Here is a 19,937-nt window from a genome sequence, read left to right on the forward strand (position 1 = left end):
ATGTCGTCCACGAGATTCTTGATCAGGAATAAGTAACAAACAGTAAACGGTGTCAACTGAATGAGATTTATTTTTCAACCCTTTTCACATCTACACAATGAGAAATATAAAAACAAAAAATCAGTGCAATAGAACATTACTGTGTCATTAAACTGAACCTGTCTCACGGCTGCAAAATAAATCAAGTTGCCTTCGAACACGTAGCAACACTGCAGCAGCGACGGACAAGTCAACCTCGTGGAATTCTTCACTTTCACTGCATCATAAACTGTTTCGGTTAAAGCTGCACAACCCTCATCGTCTCATGATTCCCAAACAATACAGTGTTTTTTTAACCTGATTTATTCAAATGATTAATTTCAATCTTTATCTACACTTAATTCAAACTCATGAATTCTGATCTTAACAGCAGGGAAGGTCAAAGGTCAAATTATCTGTGTTAATTCTCAAGAATGCAAAATAAGAAGTTTTTCAACATTTGCATTTATTTCTAAGAATGATTTTGGATCTTGGTGGAAATTGTTTGCATTTGTTGTATGTAATTTGTGGATCTTAATGAAAAAGGCTCCACAGTCACCTTTATCTCCACCTAGTTTTTTTTATGGATCCTCACTAAAGATTCAGATCAGGTCAAACTAATTCAGTGGGATTAAAGAATCAATTCATTTACCAAAGAATAATATTCAAAACCAAATGAGCCATAAAGAAAAAGTACAAGAGAGTCGAGAGGAGTTCACGCGCATCAGTGACCAAACAAACCAGGTCGCTCACCCGTGAGCAGTCGAAGGAGTTTTCTATTTTTGAATCAAAAAGTGTGACGTGAAGTTTACGCCACAGTTCACAACCTCAACCCATAAATATAAAAATCATTTGAGCGTCTGCAGGCAAAACAAAACAATAAAACTTCCAGACAGGAAATCGTCTCGTCTGCACTCAAAGACCAAGACGCTGTCATTCATGTCGATTAATGCTGTTTATGGTTTGTTTATAAGATGATTAAAATTCACTCGTTTCATCAGCAGAGTGACGGCAGCAATCAAACTCGGTAGAAAAACAACAAAAACAGGTTGTCAGCGACGAGAAGAGCTTCAAGTATGACCCATCGAGATCACGGGGCTGGAGCCGTTGGGATTTTCTCCTGCGTTTCAGTAAATACACACATTTGAAGGCGACGCCACTGAGAGACACAGCAGTCCACTCAGTGTGTGTCCGTCTGTGCGTGAGAGACAGAGGGAGTTGTGTTTGATGACACACATCTCTTCGTGGGGTCAGGCCCCGTACAGCATGTTGAGCTCGATGAGTCTCCCGGCAAAGACGCCGAGCGTCCCGATGATGCACACGGCCATGAACACGCAGAGCAGGATGTGGTCCAAAACCATGGCGACGAACTTCCACTCCTCAGCCGCCTGGGACGAGATGAGAGGAGGGAGAGAGAAAGACATAATGAAGGAACTCTGATTACGGATGTTTGTTATTTACAGTGATGATGCTGGATTCTGTCTGATTTCTGTGTTTTCTTTTGCATAGTTTTTATTTTCTCTTTGTCCACGTGTGCAACTCTCACAGCCGTGAAACCAGATACAGATTAAATAAAAAATAAAAAGAACAAATACAACCCGAGGCCTGTGGCGAATGTATTCGTTTATGGATGTTTGAATGAATCACATGTCATTTTATAATCTTATATCTTACATTGTTCGATTCCTCGTCTGATTTCATGGTCTCAGCGATGTACTTCACTCCTTCGATGGCGCTGCGGACGTCAGGGTTTTTACTGATGGGAGACTGGTAGGGGACGCTTGTGGGGGTGGGGTTACCTGCAGAGGAGAGCAGGGACAGATGAGTCTCACGGATCTGACGTTCAGACAGTTGACAGGGGAATCATTCATCTGTGGTCTCACCTGAGATGTCGGAGATGTCCATGTCAGTGGGGAACAGTCTCTTCTGTCGGATCTCCTGACTCGGTCGCTTCATGGTCGAGAAGAACATCATGTTGGGAATGGTTTCAATGAAGACCTGTCACAGGCAGATGCAGCCACTGATTACGCTTCAGTCCAAACTTAATCACAACACTGAGGTGAAGAACCCAACACGAACCTTGCGGATCCAGGCGGGCATGGTGTGCGTGCTGGGCGAGCGGTGATGGGTGTTGATGACGATGACGGTGATGATGATGGAGGCGATGACGAACACCATGGTGAAGAGCATGTATTTGCCGATGAGAGGAACGGCGCTGGAGGTGGAGGGGATCAGCTCCACGATGACCAGCAGGAAGACAGTGAGAGACAGCAGGACGGAGATGGACAGAGTCATCTTCTCACCTGAAGACACAAAGACGGACGTTCACGCTCACCTGAATGAGTTTTACAGATTATTATACCTTAAAAACACACAGAAATAAACTTTGCTGTATTTAATATATATCACTATTTACTGCACTTTACAGCACTGGCCTAAATAGTATTACAGGATTGGACCAAGTACTATACAAAGATGGATGACACGTCTCAAACACGCCATCTTGTGCCGAGTCGTGATCGTGTTGAGGTCCCGCCCAGAGTCGATGTCAGCTGTCAATCATGATGTTTCACCCTATTTCTGTCAGTGTGATGAAGACGACTCAAAAGACAGAAACCGTCTCAAAAATGATCTTACAAGTACTTTGACTTTTTTAGTTTGGTCCATGTCCCATAAACTAATATGGAGGAGGTGGGGTTTATGACCTGGCCAGCCACCAGGGGGCAATCAAGATGCTTTGGCTTCACTTTTATATATATTTAAGATTTGATAATGAGAAGTTCAATCAGGCAGGTGACTGGAAAATATGAATCTATGACTGGTTTAAATGAAAAACTCTGATAAACAGGATCCTTGTACCAGCTGGTAAGTTCAGGACGCTGCTTTAAACCCACCAGGACGGACCTACCAGAGTCAGTGGGCAGGTAGAAGACCAGTCCGGTGAGGAAGGAAAACAACATGCAGGGAATGATGACGTTGACGATGAAGTAAAGAGGCAGCCGCAGCATCAGGAAGTGGTAGGTGATGTCCAGGTACGGAGTGTCGGGGCAGCAGGTGTAGTAAACCCAGTGTTTCCAGCTCCTGTAGTCCTTCAACACCCACTCACCCGACTCCATGAAGTTACTGAGGTCCGGTCGATCGCTGTCCTGAAAGACAGAGGAGGAAAAAAAATGTTTAAAGGTTATCAAACCTACATGACATGGAAATTTAACTGAATAATTTTATTTTAAAGTTTAACTATAAAATGTATTAAAAAGAAAAAAGTACAAACAAATATATAGAATATGAATCAAGAAAACATATATTTCTATGTATGATTTAAAAAGAAATCATTCAGAACTTGTCTGCATACTTCATTCTGTAAAAACTAGTGCCACTCACTGGGTTGATGGCGACCAGCAGTCCATCATACGTCCAGGTTCCCAGTTTCATGCTGCAGTTCTGCAGGTCGAAGGGGAAATGGAGGACGATGATCTCACAGTAGCTCTTGAAGATGGCCGGTGGGTTCCACGTTATCAGTCCTGTGTGCTCCAGCAGCACTTTGGTTTCATGGATGATGGCGAAGTCACCGTCAGCGCTGCGGAGAAGGGGAGAGGTTAAAGTAAAGCGGGATGTAGGTGTGTGTTTGAATATATGTACATAAGAGAAGACAGCGTGTGAGTTTACTTGTTGTATAGCACCAGGTCCGGTTTCCATATGTCGGTTGAAGGTACTCGGATCTTTTTGATGCCTCCGTAATCGTCTGGATTCCACTTCAGGTTCACATCTAACCATTGCTGAGGGGACGTTTAGAACATTACACTTTTCATTTAGTAACTTCTGTACCATAGACTGCATGTCAAGACTTTTCAAATCTGCTTTTCTGAAACTTATTGTCAGGCCGTAAAAACCTACATCACTTTAAAAACATTAAATGCTGCTTCCATGAACAAAGTTAATACTGTAATTCAGTTATTTTCAAATAAATACATTTGCACAAGTACTTAAATTACATTTGATACTTGAACGACATGAACACGGTACTTTTACTGGTGAAGGAGTATTTTTTTCATTGTACCTGTTTGAGACGAACGTTACTGGTCACAATCTGGTTCACTTCGTCCTGAGAGATGCAGGAAAGACAGAAGAAGTATTTTTACATCTTCAAGATAATACACATGGTTATATAAGAGAAAAGTTAACGGATATAAACTTTAACTTTAATGCAAACAAAGACAGACAACGTGTCTCTTCTTTTCTCTGATTGTACAAAAGTGACCCTCAAATATCCTGGATACAGAATATTTCACCTAAACTACCTGAAACGACCATGTTTGAGAAACTTTGACTGATTAGTTTGTTCCATGTTCCCTCTGCTAACATGGAGGAGCCAGGGTATGTGACCTGTGTATTGCGGCCAGCCACCGGGGGGCGCTTCCAGGTGGTTTGGCTCCACGTCTGTGGCGCTGTCATGACGTCTTCACTGTCAAAGGTCACCGCTGCTGGTGTTTGTCGCTGGTTGTTCACCTGCGACCGAAGCTGGAATATTCAGAGTGTTGTCGATGAAACTTTTACAGGATGAATTTCATCTGCTCGTCTCCACTGACTGAGGTTGAAGCGCAGAAGGAGAGCGACGAACAGTGAGTTACGCGTGTTTTAATCCGCACCGCTGCGTGTGTTGCGCGTGTGTTGTGGCCGCCGTGCCATCACCGAACCTGAGACCATGTTGTGGTTAACGTCTCTGTCACCGTGTTGCGTTGTGTTCTCACCTACAAACTATTCATGCGTAAAGTCACCTTGGTTTCTACCTTGTGCGTAAATCACCCACATGGTCGACTGCTGTGCGTAATGTGGCTGCCATGCCATCAAATGGCGTCTGTGTGTGACCCAGGGCTCTGAAAGTGTTTCGTGGATTTATGCTTGCGTTTTAAGGACGTGTCGTTTATTAGTTATTGATCCGAAAGGCCCGAATCTTTGAATATGTTTGAAACAGTTTGACGCAGAACAAATGTTTGTTGCATTTAGCTTGTGTTATGTTGTGCTGTGTTGTGTTGTGGCCGCCGTGCCAACCCTGAACCTGGTGTGCCACTGACTTGTCATTTTCATTATTGTCATATCGTTGAATTGTCTTAAGGTTGACTTCAAGCGTAAAGTCGCCTCGGTTTCTTCACTGTTCGTAAATCACCCACATGGTCGACTACTGTGCGTAATTTGGCTGATGTGCCATCACATGGCGTCTGTGTGTGACTCATGGAAGTGTCTCATGAATTAGATGCAGAAGAGGAACAACAAGGCAAAGAGCAACAAGTAGTTTGTTGGACTCTGTGTTGGGACCACGGTGCCATCAGGGTGCCGTATTTCATCACGTTGCATTGTGTCTCATTAACAAAGTATGGTTGTGTGTGGTGTGTATTTGCACTCAGCTTGTGTTGTGCTGCAGTTGTGTGGCTGCTGTGCCATCACTGTTTACATGTTGTGATGATCCCGTGTGTTCTCACTGGATTTATGAACACACACGAGTTACTGTCACATGACTTTGGCTGCCGTGGTGTCTTTATTGTGTTTTATGAATTCTGTTTGTTTTGTTTGCCTCTGTGCCAACACCAGACCTTCATACTTCATCTTGTTCCATTGTGTTCTCATTATCAAAGTGAGGTTGGATTCATGTAAAGTCTCCTTGACGGTGCACAGATGTACTGTTTTGCATTTCTTGGTTGCCATGCCATCACACGCTGTTTGTATGTGACGCAGTGAATTTCAGCTCTGGACGCCTTCTTTGCAGACTGAAGCTAAAAGCGCAGAAGGAGAACTACACAAGGTAAGAGCGACTATCTTTAATCTGCGTGCTGCTTGTGTGTTGTGGCCGCTGTGCCATCACTGAACCTGTGCTCCATCTTGTGAGAGGCTGCTTTGGTCCTTACAGTGTTCCACTGACTGATGGTTGCCATGCCATCACAAAGTGTAACTACCCTGATGTGAGGATTAATAGAATGTCTTTCTTTCGGTTGTTGATGGAATGTTGTTGATCGGTGGAACTTTTGGATCACACGTACATGTGTTTTGTATTTCAGTCTTCCTCTCAGCTCGGCTTCACTTCAGGATCGTTCCTTTGTTTCTTGATTATGATCGGTTACTTCCCGAGTTTCTAAACACCTTGCTTTTTGGACTTTATTCATTTTAATCACATCTTTTAATGCTGTAGTTTTTAAATGGTGCAGTAAACATACCAGCGGTGGAAAGTAATGCCGTATAGTACGAAGCTGCAGTTTTTGCTCAACTAAAATGGCAGAAGTTGTACTTTTTTAAAAATCTGTTCCTGCAAAACTAAGTTTCAAGTGAAGGGAAAAGTCATTCGAAGAAAAAAACAAACAAACTGCAATTTCTTTGTGTCAAGTAAAGTCTCTTTTAAGAAATGCAGGGTTAAGACAGATTAAGATAAGAAAGAGCTGCAACAGAATAAATCATTATTGATCTCTGTCTTTATGAAAAAACTAACTTTTCTGTTTTTGTAGAAACAAGAAAGAAGTCTCAGAGCCTCAGGGGGAAAATACAGGGAACAAAATGTCATGCTGCTTTAATTAGGTAATTGATTTTTGCTTTTGCCAAAGTCTCTCACTTACCACACTGATGAGCTGTATTAGCTGCAGCCCCACGGTGACGACCACGGCTTCACTGAAGTGATTCACGGGACGAACAACCTTGTTGTAACCAGTGAACAGAGTTTTCACCAGAGTCGTCTCATCCTCGGAGCAGAGGACTGGACCTGGAGACGAAATACTTAATAATAATAAAAGACACTTAGCACAGTAAGGTCAGACTTCAGTCGGTGAAGTGGAGACATGTGGAATATTAACAAAGACGAGATGAAGCGGAAAACTTCCACCCATATGGGGAGGTAGTATCAGTGCGTAATTATACTGTACACACATTCATTGCAAATCTTATTTTGGTCTCACTGAGGTACACAGTGAGTACGACATATCGTCATCACCCTGCTGGTAACACTCTCGCCACTAAAAATTTGTTTTACCGGAAGTGAAATCACAGCTGAACAGAAGAGAGGAGCCAACAGATTGTTTTTAACTGTGATTCACACACAAAACATTTCCCTGGCTTACAACCGGCAACCTAAACCCCTTCATGGTGACTGAGGGAGCCGGAGAGAGGGAGGAAGACGGGAAGTATCCGGTGAGAGAGATAGAGGGGCAGATGCAGACAGATCAACAGCGACAGCAGTTGAGTGAGTGACATTCCGCGCTGGTGAAAAGCCGCAGCCCTGAACGTCCCATGAGTCGTCTGAGCAAGTGTGTTTCTGCCCTAAGACCTCGGAGCGAACCTGATCTGAGTGCTAAGAGGGGGTGTGGGAAACCCAGGCCCGTCCAATCAGCTTGACATTAAGTCAGGATCACTTCGAGTTTAGAAGAGTTAAACCTGCATTTAACACCTCCTCAAAGAAAATGTGCTTCCTGTCAACAGCTTCGTTTGTCGGTGCTGAAAAACCTTTTTTAAGATTTGAATCCGAATAACATTTAGATTTTTTTTTTTCACTACTCTGGTCGCAGGATTTTTATGCCCCTCAGAGTTATTGGTCGTAAACGCTGAGTGACAGAATTCCTGCAGTGTTAATTTCATCAATATAACAAAAGTTCAACATATTTCAATATATCGCTCATAGAGACGTAAACATTCACTCAGGAGCAAACCTCAGTTGTTTCTGATGATAACTTCATTTTTAAATATATTTATAAAACATACATATGATCTTGTATTTTCTGCTTCTACTTGAATCAGTGGTGAGATCTCTCACACACTTGGTTCAACTTTTCATGACTAACAGACTCTGAAGTGTCATTTTGTCGCCCACGTGTTGGCTCCATCGCCGTTGTCGTAAACACCGTGCACACCACAAGTGTAATATTGCGTTACCTTTGTTTATGTAATCACGCGTGTCATGTTATTTTGTTATAATGTGACATTGCAGATTAGCATAGTGCTACCAGCCACATTCTGACTCCAGTTACATCCCCTGCATGTTATTTCTGGAATCTGCAGCTGATCCATCCTCAGCCTGAACCGAGCAGACGAGCCAGGATCCTGTTTCATTTAGCCAGCAGAGAGCGCACGCACGCACGCACGCACACACACACACACACACACACACACACACACACACACACACACACACACACACACACACACACACACACACACTCTGGCAGTTTGTTTTTAGGTTTGGGACCTCAAAGATCTGACTGAGCGTCGCTGTGTACAGATGCTGATGTTCACGTCCCTGCTCGTCTCACATGGTCTCGGCCTGTCTGCCTGCCTGTCTGTCCGTGCGTCCGTCCGTCTGTCTGTCTGTTGTCCTGCGAGCATGCTTTGATGTGGCCATGTACAAAAATAGAAAGGAGGCGGGACAGAGGAGCCACTTGGAGCTGTCAATCATTGCCCCCTCCTCACTCGGCACGATACTGAACTGATGCAGCTTCTAACACACGTGCACACACATCGTTGGGTTGTCCAAAGCAGAAACTAAGATTTAAACCAAGCCTTTTGTTGTAAAATTACTGGTGAACTAGTTAACATCAGTTTGAACTAGTTCTTCTTTGACTCTGAAACCAGTTTGTCAATCAGCAGAATACTTGAACGTCATATTATCATCTCGCAGCAGCTGGTTCTCGCTTCACTGCACAGTTTCTCTAGAAACATCTCATCTCACATGTCAGAGGTCGTCGTCGTTGAAAATAATGATTACTTGCATTTGGACGAAAGCATTTTTTTTTAGAAGAGTTCAACCAACTACAGCAGTAACGTCCTGCTTTCACATGAATGCACGAGTAATAATCTCATGATACTGATTCAGTCACAGGGAACTTTTTTCTACAGTCTACTTCGTCTACTCGCATGTTTTTGTGATAATTTGTGAACTTGTGAAGAGTCGCATCTAAATGTCTGAAGCACTTTTCTTCTTTCTTTCGCTAATTTACAGCAATGTACTGTAAAACAGTGATATCTTCTCCGTTGAACAATTATCGACTGATGTGAATCTTCTATAGTAATGTTTATTGTCTAGTCATAAGATCCAGCACCTTTTCTTCTTAACCAGTTTTGTTTGTGAGTCTGAATTCCCACATTTGTACCTGACTGATTTCATATCCACACAGCACGCTGACGTAATGACGTGATTGATTTTTTAAAATAATGGAAGTGTGATGTTTTCAGAATAATTAGAAACTTTTCATACATTAGCTGCTAAAGTTTATTAACGTTTGACTGTATTCTCTTTTGTCTTTGCTCTGAAGACTCTAGATAAATGATGTTTCGCACTAATGACGACATTAACTGACCAGACCACATCAGTAACCTTCAAATAAAGAAGTGATGTTCGTTCTGTTATTAATTATGGCAACAATCTGATTTATCTCTGAAATCATCTGAGGATCTTGATTTATTTAACCTGAAACCAAACAATCTTCGGTTTTTTTGACGCTGTATCAATATTTTTCAACGTTAACACAGAGAGTGATTTATCAATCACCCTTTTTATTGCTCATTTGCAGCGATAATGTCCAACTGGTGACTCGTACAGGCTGCATCAATTCCCCCTGACACGCCACCTCTATCTGACCATCACATCGATTTGTCTCCACCGCTTCATGTGCTCGGATCTCTGAATAAAAAGAATGGACTGGTAATCTCTCCAGAGCAGACGCAGAATGTTTGACTATCCAAGTAAATAAAAGATAAACGCTGGGAATATAATTTATATATATGGCTTTTATTAACATTACGTTTTTATTAGAATCAAATCTCGCAGCTCGGCTTTTATCTCTGGATGAATGATTGTCAGGGCGGGTCGATTCTTTCCTTTTCAAATCTACATACTGAGCCGTAATTACGCCTTTTCTTGACTCGGGGGAAATTTCCTGCTCAGTAATTTCTTCTGCAGTGAATCTGAAATCACATATGTTGTATTTGGGATGGAGCCAAAACCCTAATGCCTCCTGACAGGTATCGGTTCATCATGTAATTTGGTGTTAAAGTGATGTTTCCAGCAATTAAAGTCATGTGTCTTTATTTGCTTTTTCCTCCTCAATAGACGAACATGCCTGTACGAGCTTTTATAACTGCAGCGGCTCTTCTGGTTCAGGAAGCCGGGGATCATGGGTAATATAGTTTATGTACCTTTCATCTTTCTGACCAAGGTGAACCTGCTGCTGCTGCTGGTTCGGAGTTAGTTCGTCTTACAAACCATTTAAGGACCAGTTTGCTTCTCCACAGGCTAAAGCCACGTCATGACGTCTCTGATTTCCCAGCAACACTTGCGTCACCTTGTTCTTGTGACTTGGTGCTCAAACACAGGACTTGTTTGTGTGATCTGCACCTTCACTGCTCCTTTGTAGAATGCACATGACACAAGCTCGTTTTTTTTAAAATGGTGACTCGGTGTTTTGTCTTGTTGCTCTGGTTTTTCATGATTTCTTCTCCCCAGACGTCGGCGGTTCTTTCTTCTAAATAACACAGTTAAACCAGATTTCTGTCCAAACACAAAGACATGGTTGGAGATCAGACTGGAAGTTCCCTGGTGGAAAAGCAGTGAAGTGAGACTGTGCCGTCAGATCTCAGCTGAACACATTGATAGACTTTGTGTTCTTCTTCTTCTTTTTCTTTCCTCTCAAGTTACTTGGTGACTTTTGGATGCCTTACACTTCTGCAAACTGCTCCACGTTGAGGGGAAGCGGGGTCGACTCCGCTGTCAGACCGTCCAGCACTTGAAAGGTCACAGGTTTAATTCTCCCAAGAGGCGGTGTGTTCATCAACAAGCATGTGTCCCGTCCACGTGTCCTTGGACAAAGACTCTAATCCATACCTGCTCACTGGTTATAAATCACTGCTGGGGACGACACCAGCTACAGTAAATGCCTTAAATATAAATGCAGCGAGGAATGTGAACAATGCTGAGCTGCTTCTTTTAAGGCACCTGAAGGACAAATGCAGATTTTTGCACGGAGAGCAACAAGCTGGATACTTATATTAAAAGAAATATGATTTGTATGTGAGTATTTAAGCCTTTTTTCACGTCAGGAAACCGTCCAGTTGCGTGACACTCTTGTCTCGAGAGATTAGAACTTAATCCACAGAGAATGTGAAATAGTTTTCATATAACGACGCTCTCACTTTCATCAAAGCAGCGTCCATCTCAAAAATCATTTTCTGAGATTTACATGGTTATTACCATTCAAAAAAAGTTTTAGTCCCAGGGAGTCACACATCACACGCAGATGAAAACTTACCGGCGAATGCACTGAGAATCCATGCCAGCAAAATCTGGATCTTGGAAAGATTCATATCTCCACCAGATCTTTTAATAAAAAAAATTTACAGCATCGGTTTAACAGTGTCGTTAACCAGTTAGCAGCTAGCCCACCGACAGTCTTCACTCAGAGGCAGACGTGCACTGAAGTGAGTCCTGGGTCGGTGCCGCAGTGGGTCGGCCAGTATGTGAACTGTGAGCTCTGGTTTCTCTACGCCGGCTCTGTTCCACCTCCCCCACCCAACAACATCCGAACCTCTCAACACACTCCAAGGCACGAGAGACAGCTGGGAGATTGTGTGTGTGTGTGTGTGTGTGTTGAAAATGCACAAATCAACACTAGCTCCTTCTGCACATACCTTTTATCTATCGCTGTAACGAAGACGGCTCGTTATGCAGCCTGCTCTTGTTTACACTGAATCAAAGAGGCCGTCACTGCGTGTGATTTCTAGATAACCTGCCGGCGCACAGGAATCAGAATAAAGACGCAACCCTCTGAACTACTGTCATCGTTTCTCCACAGGTGGCAGGTTTTTATTTGTCTTTGGCTGCAGTAAAGAGTCTTGTATCAGAGAGACATGAGCTGAAGGCAGTGAGGGACATAAAGAGAGGGAGCAGGGACAACAAAACAGACGGACAGAGACAGAGAGGAGGACAGCTGAGACCTGTCACTGATGGAATGACAAACATGTCCACACACACACACACACACACACACCCCACCAGCATGAATGCCAGGACGGGAAACTCAGCAGTAGTATGTTAAATTATTCCTCAGCTCACAGACGGCTTGTTGTCGATCATTTATTTCAACTTTGATTAATAATTTACATTGTTTTTTAAAATTGCTTCACGAACACACATTGGATTTCTTTGTTTTTCTGCTTTTTACAGCATGAAAACTTTGCAGCTGTTTGTGTCTCTGTGCAGTTATCGTAGAAAGTGAAGTTTCCAGGTCTTTTTAAGACTATAAACCTCTTTGATATAAAAATACTGTGAAAAATCTGTGCTGAATCCTCTGAGAACCTGTGATGTCCCAGCTACAACATACTTAAAACAACAACTACATCTTCTCTAGTCATTTTTCAACAGGCGGAATAAGGTTAGTTGAATTTAAAATCTGTGAAAATAGATATTGTACTCTGGTTTGATGACAGAAAATCTTTGAAGAGGATCTTTTGCATTAAACTCAGCTCGAGCTAAAGCTTCGAGCATCAAACCAGGAAAAAATATGAGGACAAATTGGGTCCGTGGGTCGATTTTTTTTCCTGTCGGATTAATAGAGTGAAACCAAGTGGATGTGAAATTTCTGAAACCTCCAAAATGGAGATAACACAGCTCCAGTATTTCAGCAGAAACAAGTCTTTAACCTAAAACAGAGCTAATCCGTCTGCTGCTGACACAAACACAGTATTCCCACTATGATCTGATGTCAAGTCAGTCTTTTCCTTTTTGATTCGTAGAAACATATTCATGTCCTATTAACGCGTCACTTCCTCCTAATCAGGTTTTTTTTACTTGCGCTCAAAATATTCAAATAATTCAGGACACAGATATCTTGTGACGTGGTTGGTTTATGATAGTTACTCAGTTAAAGCAGTAATTTGAACAAACACAGACATGAATGATTTGACTGCTGTCTGCACTAGATGGCAGCACAAGACTGACAAACCAGCGCCTGATGACACTGTGTGTGTGTGTGTGTGTGTGTGTGTGTGTGTGTGTGTGTGGCTTTTTTCCGTCCGTTTAGCACTTTCAGGCAGTGAACATCAACTGGCGGCCTGCGGGCCATATCCGGCCCGCCAAGGTTTTCCATCTGGCACCGCAGAATATAATTGAAGTCAGGGAATAGATGTTCATTCAAGTTATCTACCTTCTTTCTTCCTTAGTTGAAGCAACACCCACAGCAATTGTGTTATTAGGAATGATAAACTACGTCCGTCCTGGGAGAGGGATCCCTCACACATGGCTCTATGAGCTTTCTACGTTTAGTTTTTTCTGCTACCTTGATAGTTTTTCATCCCCCTCACCATAATAACCTGCACAACCTGATGTAGGATTCAAACCTACGTCACTCACAGAGCCGTGTTTGCTTCTTCTTTCTCGCCCCCCACATGCTTTTGTTTAACATGTCGTCTCGTTTCTTCCACACGCATAATAATAACGTGACTCATAAAAACAACCAAAACTTCTCAGTCGAGACAAAGAAAAGGAGGAAAAGTGGTTTAATTAACATCACTTAAAAAACAAAGGAGCGTGGTAAATGCCAGCCTTGTGTGACAACAGAAAATGGATATAAATAAATAACGGGGGAACGTCTAATTTGCCAGAAATGTTGCTTTTAAGAGTCAGTCAGACGGAACGGTGCACGGCAGCTTCCTGTACATCAAATAAAACCCGGAGTCAAACATGTCATTTAACAAAGAATCCCATGAATAAAATCCCAAGGCTGAAACACACACATTTGCTTAATGGGAGAAATTATATTGCCCCCCTTGACACCAACTTCCAAACATCAGGCCTGACAGATTTTAAAAGCAGTCGTCCAAAGACTGGTTTGACAGTCGTGTATTGGTTTTTAAGGAAATGTCGATTTACATGTTGCCGTTGACCTGAACGTGGTGAGAACATACAGAGCCAGTGAGCTCCTCAACCACAGACTGTCTCTTCTTTCATTTATTGACAAGTCATGTGCATTTCCAGTGTCTGTGCTCGACTGATGTATTTCACTGCATATTTAACATATTTCAATCGTTTGAATTTGGGTTGTAAATGTTTAAAACATGCTTTTTATTTTTCTGAGATGAAAAAAATAAAGGCTCCGAGTACAATATGACTGTAAGACTTCCCTAGTCTGAACTGACATTAATCCTTCGTGAATACAGATATCTGTCACCGGAAGGAAACGGCCAAAGTTAATGAAGGATTTCTAATTCTAGTTTCAATGTTACACACTGTATTAAACACAGTCTCTAATCTGACCATTGTAATCAGATTACTCGGATTAGAGGGTTGATGCTGACTTTTCCAAACTGTTCATGGTCATTGTTAAATCAGCGACTGATGTTCGTTGGTCTATATGAGTCATTCATACACAAACCTTCTATTAAAACTCTTGTTTTACTAAATAAACCATGCAAAAAATATCCACAGTCATGTTTATATTTTACGTAAAATAATAGTTTGTCTTCTTAATTTAACTTTGACATAACATCATAGCATTTCTTTGAAATAAAGCTTTAACGCAATGAGAGAAATATTGAAGATGTAAATAGTAGAAATTTGCTGCTCCCTAATATCAATATTGGCATCGTGGGATGTAGTTGGGTATGGTTGAGTATGGTTTCGTTTTTTGGATAATAAATCTTTGATTCCATTTTCTTGAAACTCTAAAACCTAATTTCAAACTTTTTACTTTTAAATACATTCCAGGTACATTTTGTTAAAAGTCTTTTCTGTATCAGGGGTGTGGATGTTCCTGAAGGTGTTGATTGGACCCAGACTGGAACATTAGCGGAGGAGGATGTAATGGGTCACTGCTGCAGGATACATGGTGATATGATGTTTTTAAGGAGTAGAATCTTCCAGCTGGTTGAAAGATGTGTGGAGGAGGAATCACATTCCAGTTGTAGGAATCTGAAAAAAGACCAAACAGAACTTTTCTTCCTTCATGTCGAATGAATGTTTTGAGTTGAGATGATAATATAAAGTGACGAAGGATAAAAGAACATGTATTAACAGGCCTGTTTGCTCAGATTGTTCTTGATTTCATTAGGTTGTTATTGTGGACTTTTGCCTTGTGAAGAAATTGATTATTATGTGAAAATGAAAAGCTAATAACCAACAGAGAAAGAAGAAGAAAATGAAAGACTGGACCCGAAACAGGAACAGGCCGTCAGAGGAGCAGATTTTCAGAATTAAATCTATATCATAGAGGTTTTGCACAAAGACATCTTGTGTATTGCTTGATGAAATATTGTGGAAGAACTCAACAGAAGAAAAATGCTGAGTAATGATCCGTCTGACTGACTTGGGTCCATTTCTCTCTCCACGTGAAACATGGCTAAAGGCTGAGATCTCTTATGAACCTGATATTTGTGGTTTATGTGTTTTGTTTTCCAGGATCGTGAACATATTGGATTTTGTTCGTATCGTGTCCGGTAGCTCAGCTCTCCGACTTCTCAACCGGGAGTTTTTGAACGGAGATAGGAAAAAAAAAAAGCTACATACAGGAAAAGATGTGTAACTCACGACCCGCCCTGTAAAAACTCTGACCTGCTTTTACTTTTAAAGAAAGATATAAAGAAGCGAAATCACAAATGTGTGCTTGAACAGGCCCCAGGTGAGAGATGATTACTTGGTCCCCAAATGATGAGAGCCCTGGTATATTTCAATTAGCCTGGATTCTTGGTTGAGGTAGAACTATATTTACTTGCATTAAGTCCTTGTGAGATGAGAGCACTGATGGCTTTTTAATTTACCTATATTTACTTGGTTTTTGGTCCCTGATGGTGGAGAAATAATGTGAATGGGTCCAGGGAAGCAGAGCAGCATTTAGCCTGATGGGTAATAACACCTTGATGTGGGGAGGTAGTGCCCCGTAAACAAACGTCCCATCAACAGAAGTGTTATCATATAAATGTCAGTGTTGGGAGGAGAGAAACAAAATTAACTTTTAGAATTTCTGATTTAAAACTGAATTATTACATTTTCAGGTCTGAGTGACAAACTTATCACTCAAATCTGTGGTTCTTGGTGCGATTCTCCGTCCTCATTAGCGTCGTTCTTTAACATCAGGCAGCTGTTACTCGCTGCAATATAGCAAAAGTGACCAAGTTTATAAAAAAAGCTGGTGAAGGAGGAGGGGGAGTATTTGACATGTATTCATGAGGTAGAGGGAAACTGTCCACTCTCTGGAAGCTGACGGAGAAATGAATAAAGGAAGGAATACACATAAATAAAAACTGAAAGTGCTGTCTATTTGTAAATATGATTATTTTATCTTTGCTTATGCTGCTTCTATTTTTATTATTTTAGTTTTTCTTACTGAATTTCTATATTTTTTTTACATTATATTGGTGGGAGAAGCCTCTTATCATGTCATTGTACCTGAGTATAAACACAATAAACATCTTGGAAGTGGCTAAAACAACTTCGGTTTAGTTCTTCTCCCAAATTACCTTAAATCATTTAGAGATGACGGAATAAAAGAGTCTGAAAAGTAATTGAACGTACAGGAATAAATACTTACATGTAGCTGACATTCAATGTGTAATACCTGAGTGGATTACCACTGACATAACAGTTGTTTTTGTGTTTTTTTATATGTCTCTGCGTGTCTCTCGTCTTTCTCACATCACTCAGTCATGCAAACACACAACATACACGTATGTAATCCCTAAAGTACACAATCTTACCTCAGCAGGTTTCCACTTCCATAAACACTCACACTAAAGGTCAGTGTGTGACCTGCGTATAATGGGGTCGTGACTCCTGCAGCCACGGTGGGTGACTCATCACTGGGGTCTGAGCTGAGTTCACCTGACAACACACACACACACACACACACACACACACACAGTGGGACTGAGGTTCTAAATAACATAAATAAAGATGGACAGATAAGTGTGGGTGTGATTGGCTGTTTGGTTACCTCGTCAAGTCATTTCATTAAAACATTGATGAATGTATTGTTTTGCTTCATTAGCATGTACCATACTTATTTTTTCAGTCTGAAATAAATGTAATTTATCTTGCTGTGAATGCTAACGGCCGGTGGGCGGGTCTTCATGAGTACTTCTTGTCGTCCTTTGTCCTCTTTTGCGTCCTCATTCAGAACATCTCTCTGTACTTTGTGTTACCATGTTGGTTTTAGCCTTTATGCGACCTCTGGTCTGGCAGAGACATTAACATGCTGGGGAGAGTTGGGAGGTTAAGAAGAAGGATGTTATGCCACATATGACTCATTGTATTCTGTAAAAATCTACTTTAAATAAAGACATAAAACTATAGTTACACTTAAATAAATCCAACAATAATGTAAGTAGCATTGCTAAAACTCTTTTCTATGTGGCACTGAATCCTTTAAACTAAAAGTTATGATAAATCATAAGTAACACTCCCAAAGCCAGGCTGAATTTTACGTAGTGACGACTTCATGATGGCATTTATAACATGACATCATATAATGGAGATTAATGTTCTGGTCGATAGAAGCTTTGGATTATGTGTATTATTTGCAAATATATCTTGGAACGTGTATTTTGGCACAAAATAAACAACAAACCACGGACAAAGGCAGAAAGGTGAATAATTTCGGGTGTATAAAGGTGTCTCCTGTGTCATACTTTTCATCGTTTGGTCGTCCACGTCCCTTCCTGCAGAGCTTCATCTTGTGTCTTTCTTGTGACCACTGCAGACCAACCTCGCCCTCAGCCAGTCTTGGGGCCGATGGAGGCCAACCGCAGGACACGTGCTTGTCAGTATGAAAAACCCTGCCTCTTTTAAAGTAAACAGCTGGAAGCCGTGGGGCTAAATACTGCATAACCTTGAGGAGTTTGATGCTAGCGTTATGTATGTCTTCACCCCCGCAGTGAGCATAATTTAACCGATTCCCCTGGAGCACATTAGCAATGCACATCAGGTCAGTTCATTTGACCCAAGCCGTCAGTCGAGCAGCATGTGGCGGAGAACCAGAGGAAAAACTCTCAGAGCGAAGACAACAAAAGGCAGACGAGAGTGATCTTTTCATCTTAGCTCAGAAAAGCTGAAAGGGCGACGCCGAGATGGAAAATGAAAAAATCTGACTTACAAGCATAGGAAGGAAAAAGTCAAGGAGAAGGACATGTGATGAACAAGGAAACAAACAAAACATCCTCCCCTCTCTGTGGAAACATGAAATAAGATGAATTTACAATGGAGTGAAGAGAGAAAATAGGAAAGGAGACAGATGAATACTGACAAAATAGAGTGAGGGATAAAAACAACAGGAGTTGGACAGAGGCAGAAACCGAAGCAGGGGAGACTGCAACTGACAATTTGATCTGAGCTTCGAAAGAGAAAACGAGTGAGTGGAAAATGGAAGAACTTGAGCGATAGAAAGACGAGAACAGCATGAAACGACAAAACAAATAACTTTGATTAACATCTCCGTCGTGGGCAAATGAAAGACAGCACACAAATCAAGAAAAATGAAGAATATTCAGAGACATATTCCAAATACTTGACTGGATTATTTTTCATGTGCTTGTTACTCTGGCTTTTTTTTTTTTTTTCGTGATGGCTGTAATATTTGGAAAAAATCAAATCCACTTGACCCAGAAGAAGACGGTCAGTCTGAGAAGGATCATGTTTATTTCTAAATTCCTGAAAACCGACCTGTAGTGCAACAAGGATTTCATCTGAAAACAACCATACTTGATTTCCCCGCAAAATGTAATGCTGCTTCTAGCTGTCATTTCCTTTTGTTTTGGGAAAGGAAGCAATCAGGCACTAATCCCGGATACATCAGTCTTACCTTGTCGTGTTTCACACTGTAATGCTCGTTCCATCTGTTGCCGTTGAATGATGTCCCTCAGTAATAGTGTTTCCCCTCTGAAGCTCACTGCAGAAATCCCCTGTTTTGAGAAAAACCTCTCTATGACACCATGTCATGAGAACTGAAATCTAAATCTGCACATTTTTAACATATATCTTTGAGCTGTTTGTATTCTAACCGAAAGCAAGGAGAAAACTGAAGCACAAATGTTGAAACAAACCTTTTCCTTTGCTTTTAGAATCCATTATTGCTACTTGACTGATCTGTAGCCCAGACTCTGTCGATGGGATCAGATATTGTACCACTATTAAGAAACATGACCTTTGTGATCAAGCTGTTTATAATCTCACTACCTCCACTTCTAACTGTGACTCCTTCAGCGTCGCTGTGTTTTAAGCTTCTTAAATTCTGCCTCTTCAAACAGAAGTTAACTAATTTATTCTGAAATGTGAAATTGTTGGTTACTTAGCAGTGGTTGTTCCCCTCGGATAACCTTTACGTGAAGATCGCCGGCTGACGTTGAGCTTCTCGGGGACTGTCAGCAGAGAGATTAAGGAGGAATAAACATATCTGCTTAAAGCTTCTTGTAAATGTGGAATGACTATGTTCCAAACAAGTGTCACATTAGGGCGGGGAGAGTTTGAGCTGCACTGAAACTTCCTTTAAATGCTGGATCATTTTTCACCAGCAATAAGGTTGGTTTAAAGCATCAACATCTAAGTTTAAGATGGATTGAATAAAAGTTAATGTGGCACAGCCATTTCTACATTAACCCCCATGTCTCTGTGTTGAGAACCTCCGTATATTTTACTGTTGCAGTGATAAGTAACCACATTAAGTGACGTGTTTAAGTTTAGATTATGGACTTTTACAAACGTCTTTTACCGTATTATTTATCAGGAGCTGAAAATAAGACTCTCAGCCTCCAGAATTTGAACAATTTGCTGCGTCACCTCTGTCAAATTCGTCTTTATCATCATCTCTGTGAACGACATTGAAAATTTACCTTGATCATTTCTTGCCCTTTCTCCCATCTCAATTTTGTAAATTGTGGCGATAAAGGGATGCACATGCTCAGCAGCACAACTC

The 19,937-nt window shown here is 41.4% G+C and overlaps 1 protein-coding gene across 1 annotated transcript; it reads right to left on the reverse strand.

Moving 5' to 3' along the window:
* Nucleotides 1–52: 52 nt before the first annotated feature.
* chrna1 (cholinergic receptor, nicotinic, alpha 1 (muscle)) lies at nt 53–11,491 on the reverse strand. Its single transcript, XM_069539257.1, has 10 exons — nt 11,292–11,491; nt 6,618–6,760; nt 4,076–4,120; nt 3,685–3,794; nt 3,400–3,595; nt 2,927–3,164; nt 2,098–2,321; nt 1,902–2,016; nt 1,693–1,817; nt 53–1,406 (listed from the first exon to the last, which is right to left on the reverse strand). Exons 1-10 carry the CDS (start codon nt 11,344–11,346, stop codon nt 1,269–1,271), a joined length of 1,389 nt encoding a protein of 462 aa, XP_069395358.1. The 5' UTR covers nt 11,347–11,491; the 3' UTR covers nt 53–1,268.
* Nucleotides 11,492–19,937: the final 8,446 nt, after the last annotated feature.

Source organism: Paralichthys olivaceus, chromosome 14 (assembly GCF_024713975.1).
Source record: "Paralichthys olivaceus isolate ysfri-2021 chromosome 14, ASM2471397v2, whole genome shotgun sequence".
In the NCBI taxonomy this organism is placed as follows: Eukaryota; Metazoa; Chordata; class Actinopteri; order Pleuronectiformes; family Paralichthyidae; genus Paralichthys; species Paralichthys olivaceus.

What these genes read in the sequence shown, in the direction of transcription:
- chrna1 (XM_069539257.1), bottom strand. Translation starts at nt 11,346, where the DNA reads ATGAATCTTTCCAAGATCCAGATTTTGCTGGCATGGATTCTCAGTGCA. An exon ending in GATTCTCAGTGCATTCGCCG is followed by an intron (nt 6,761 to 11,291) that starts GTAAGTTTTCAT and finishes TTTCGTCTCCAG; the next exon opens with GTCCAGTCCTCTGCTCCGAG. An exon ending in GACCTGGTGCTATACAACAA is followed by an intron (nt 3,596 to 3,684) that starts GTAAACTCACAC and finishes CCTTCTCCGCAG; the next exon opens with CGCTGACGGTGACTTCGCCA.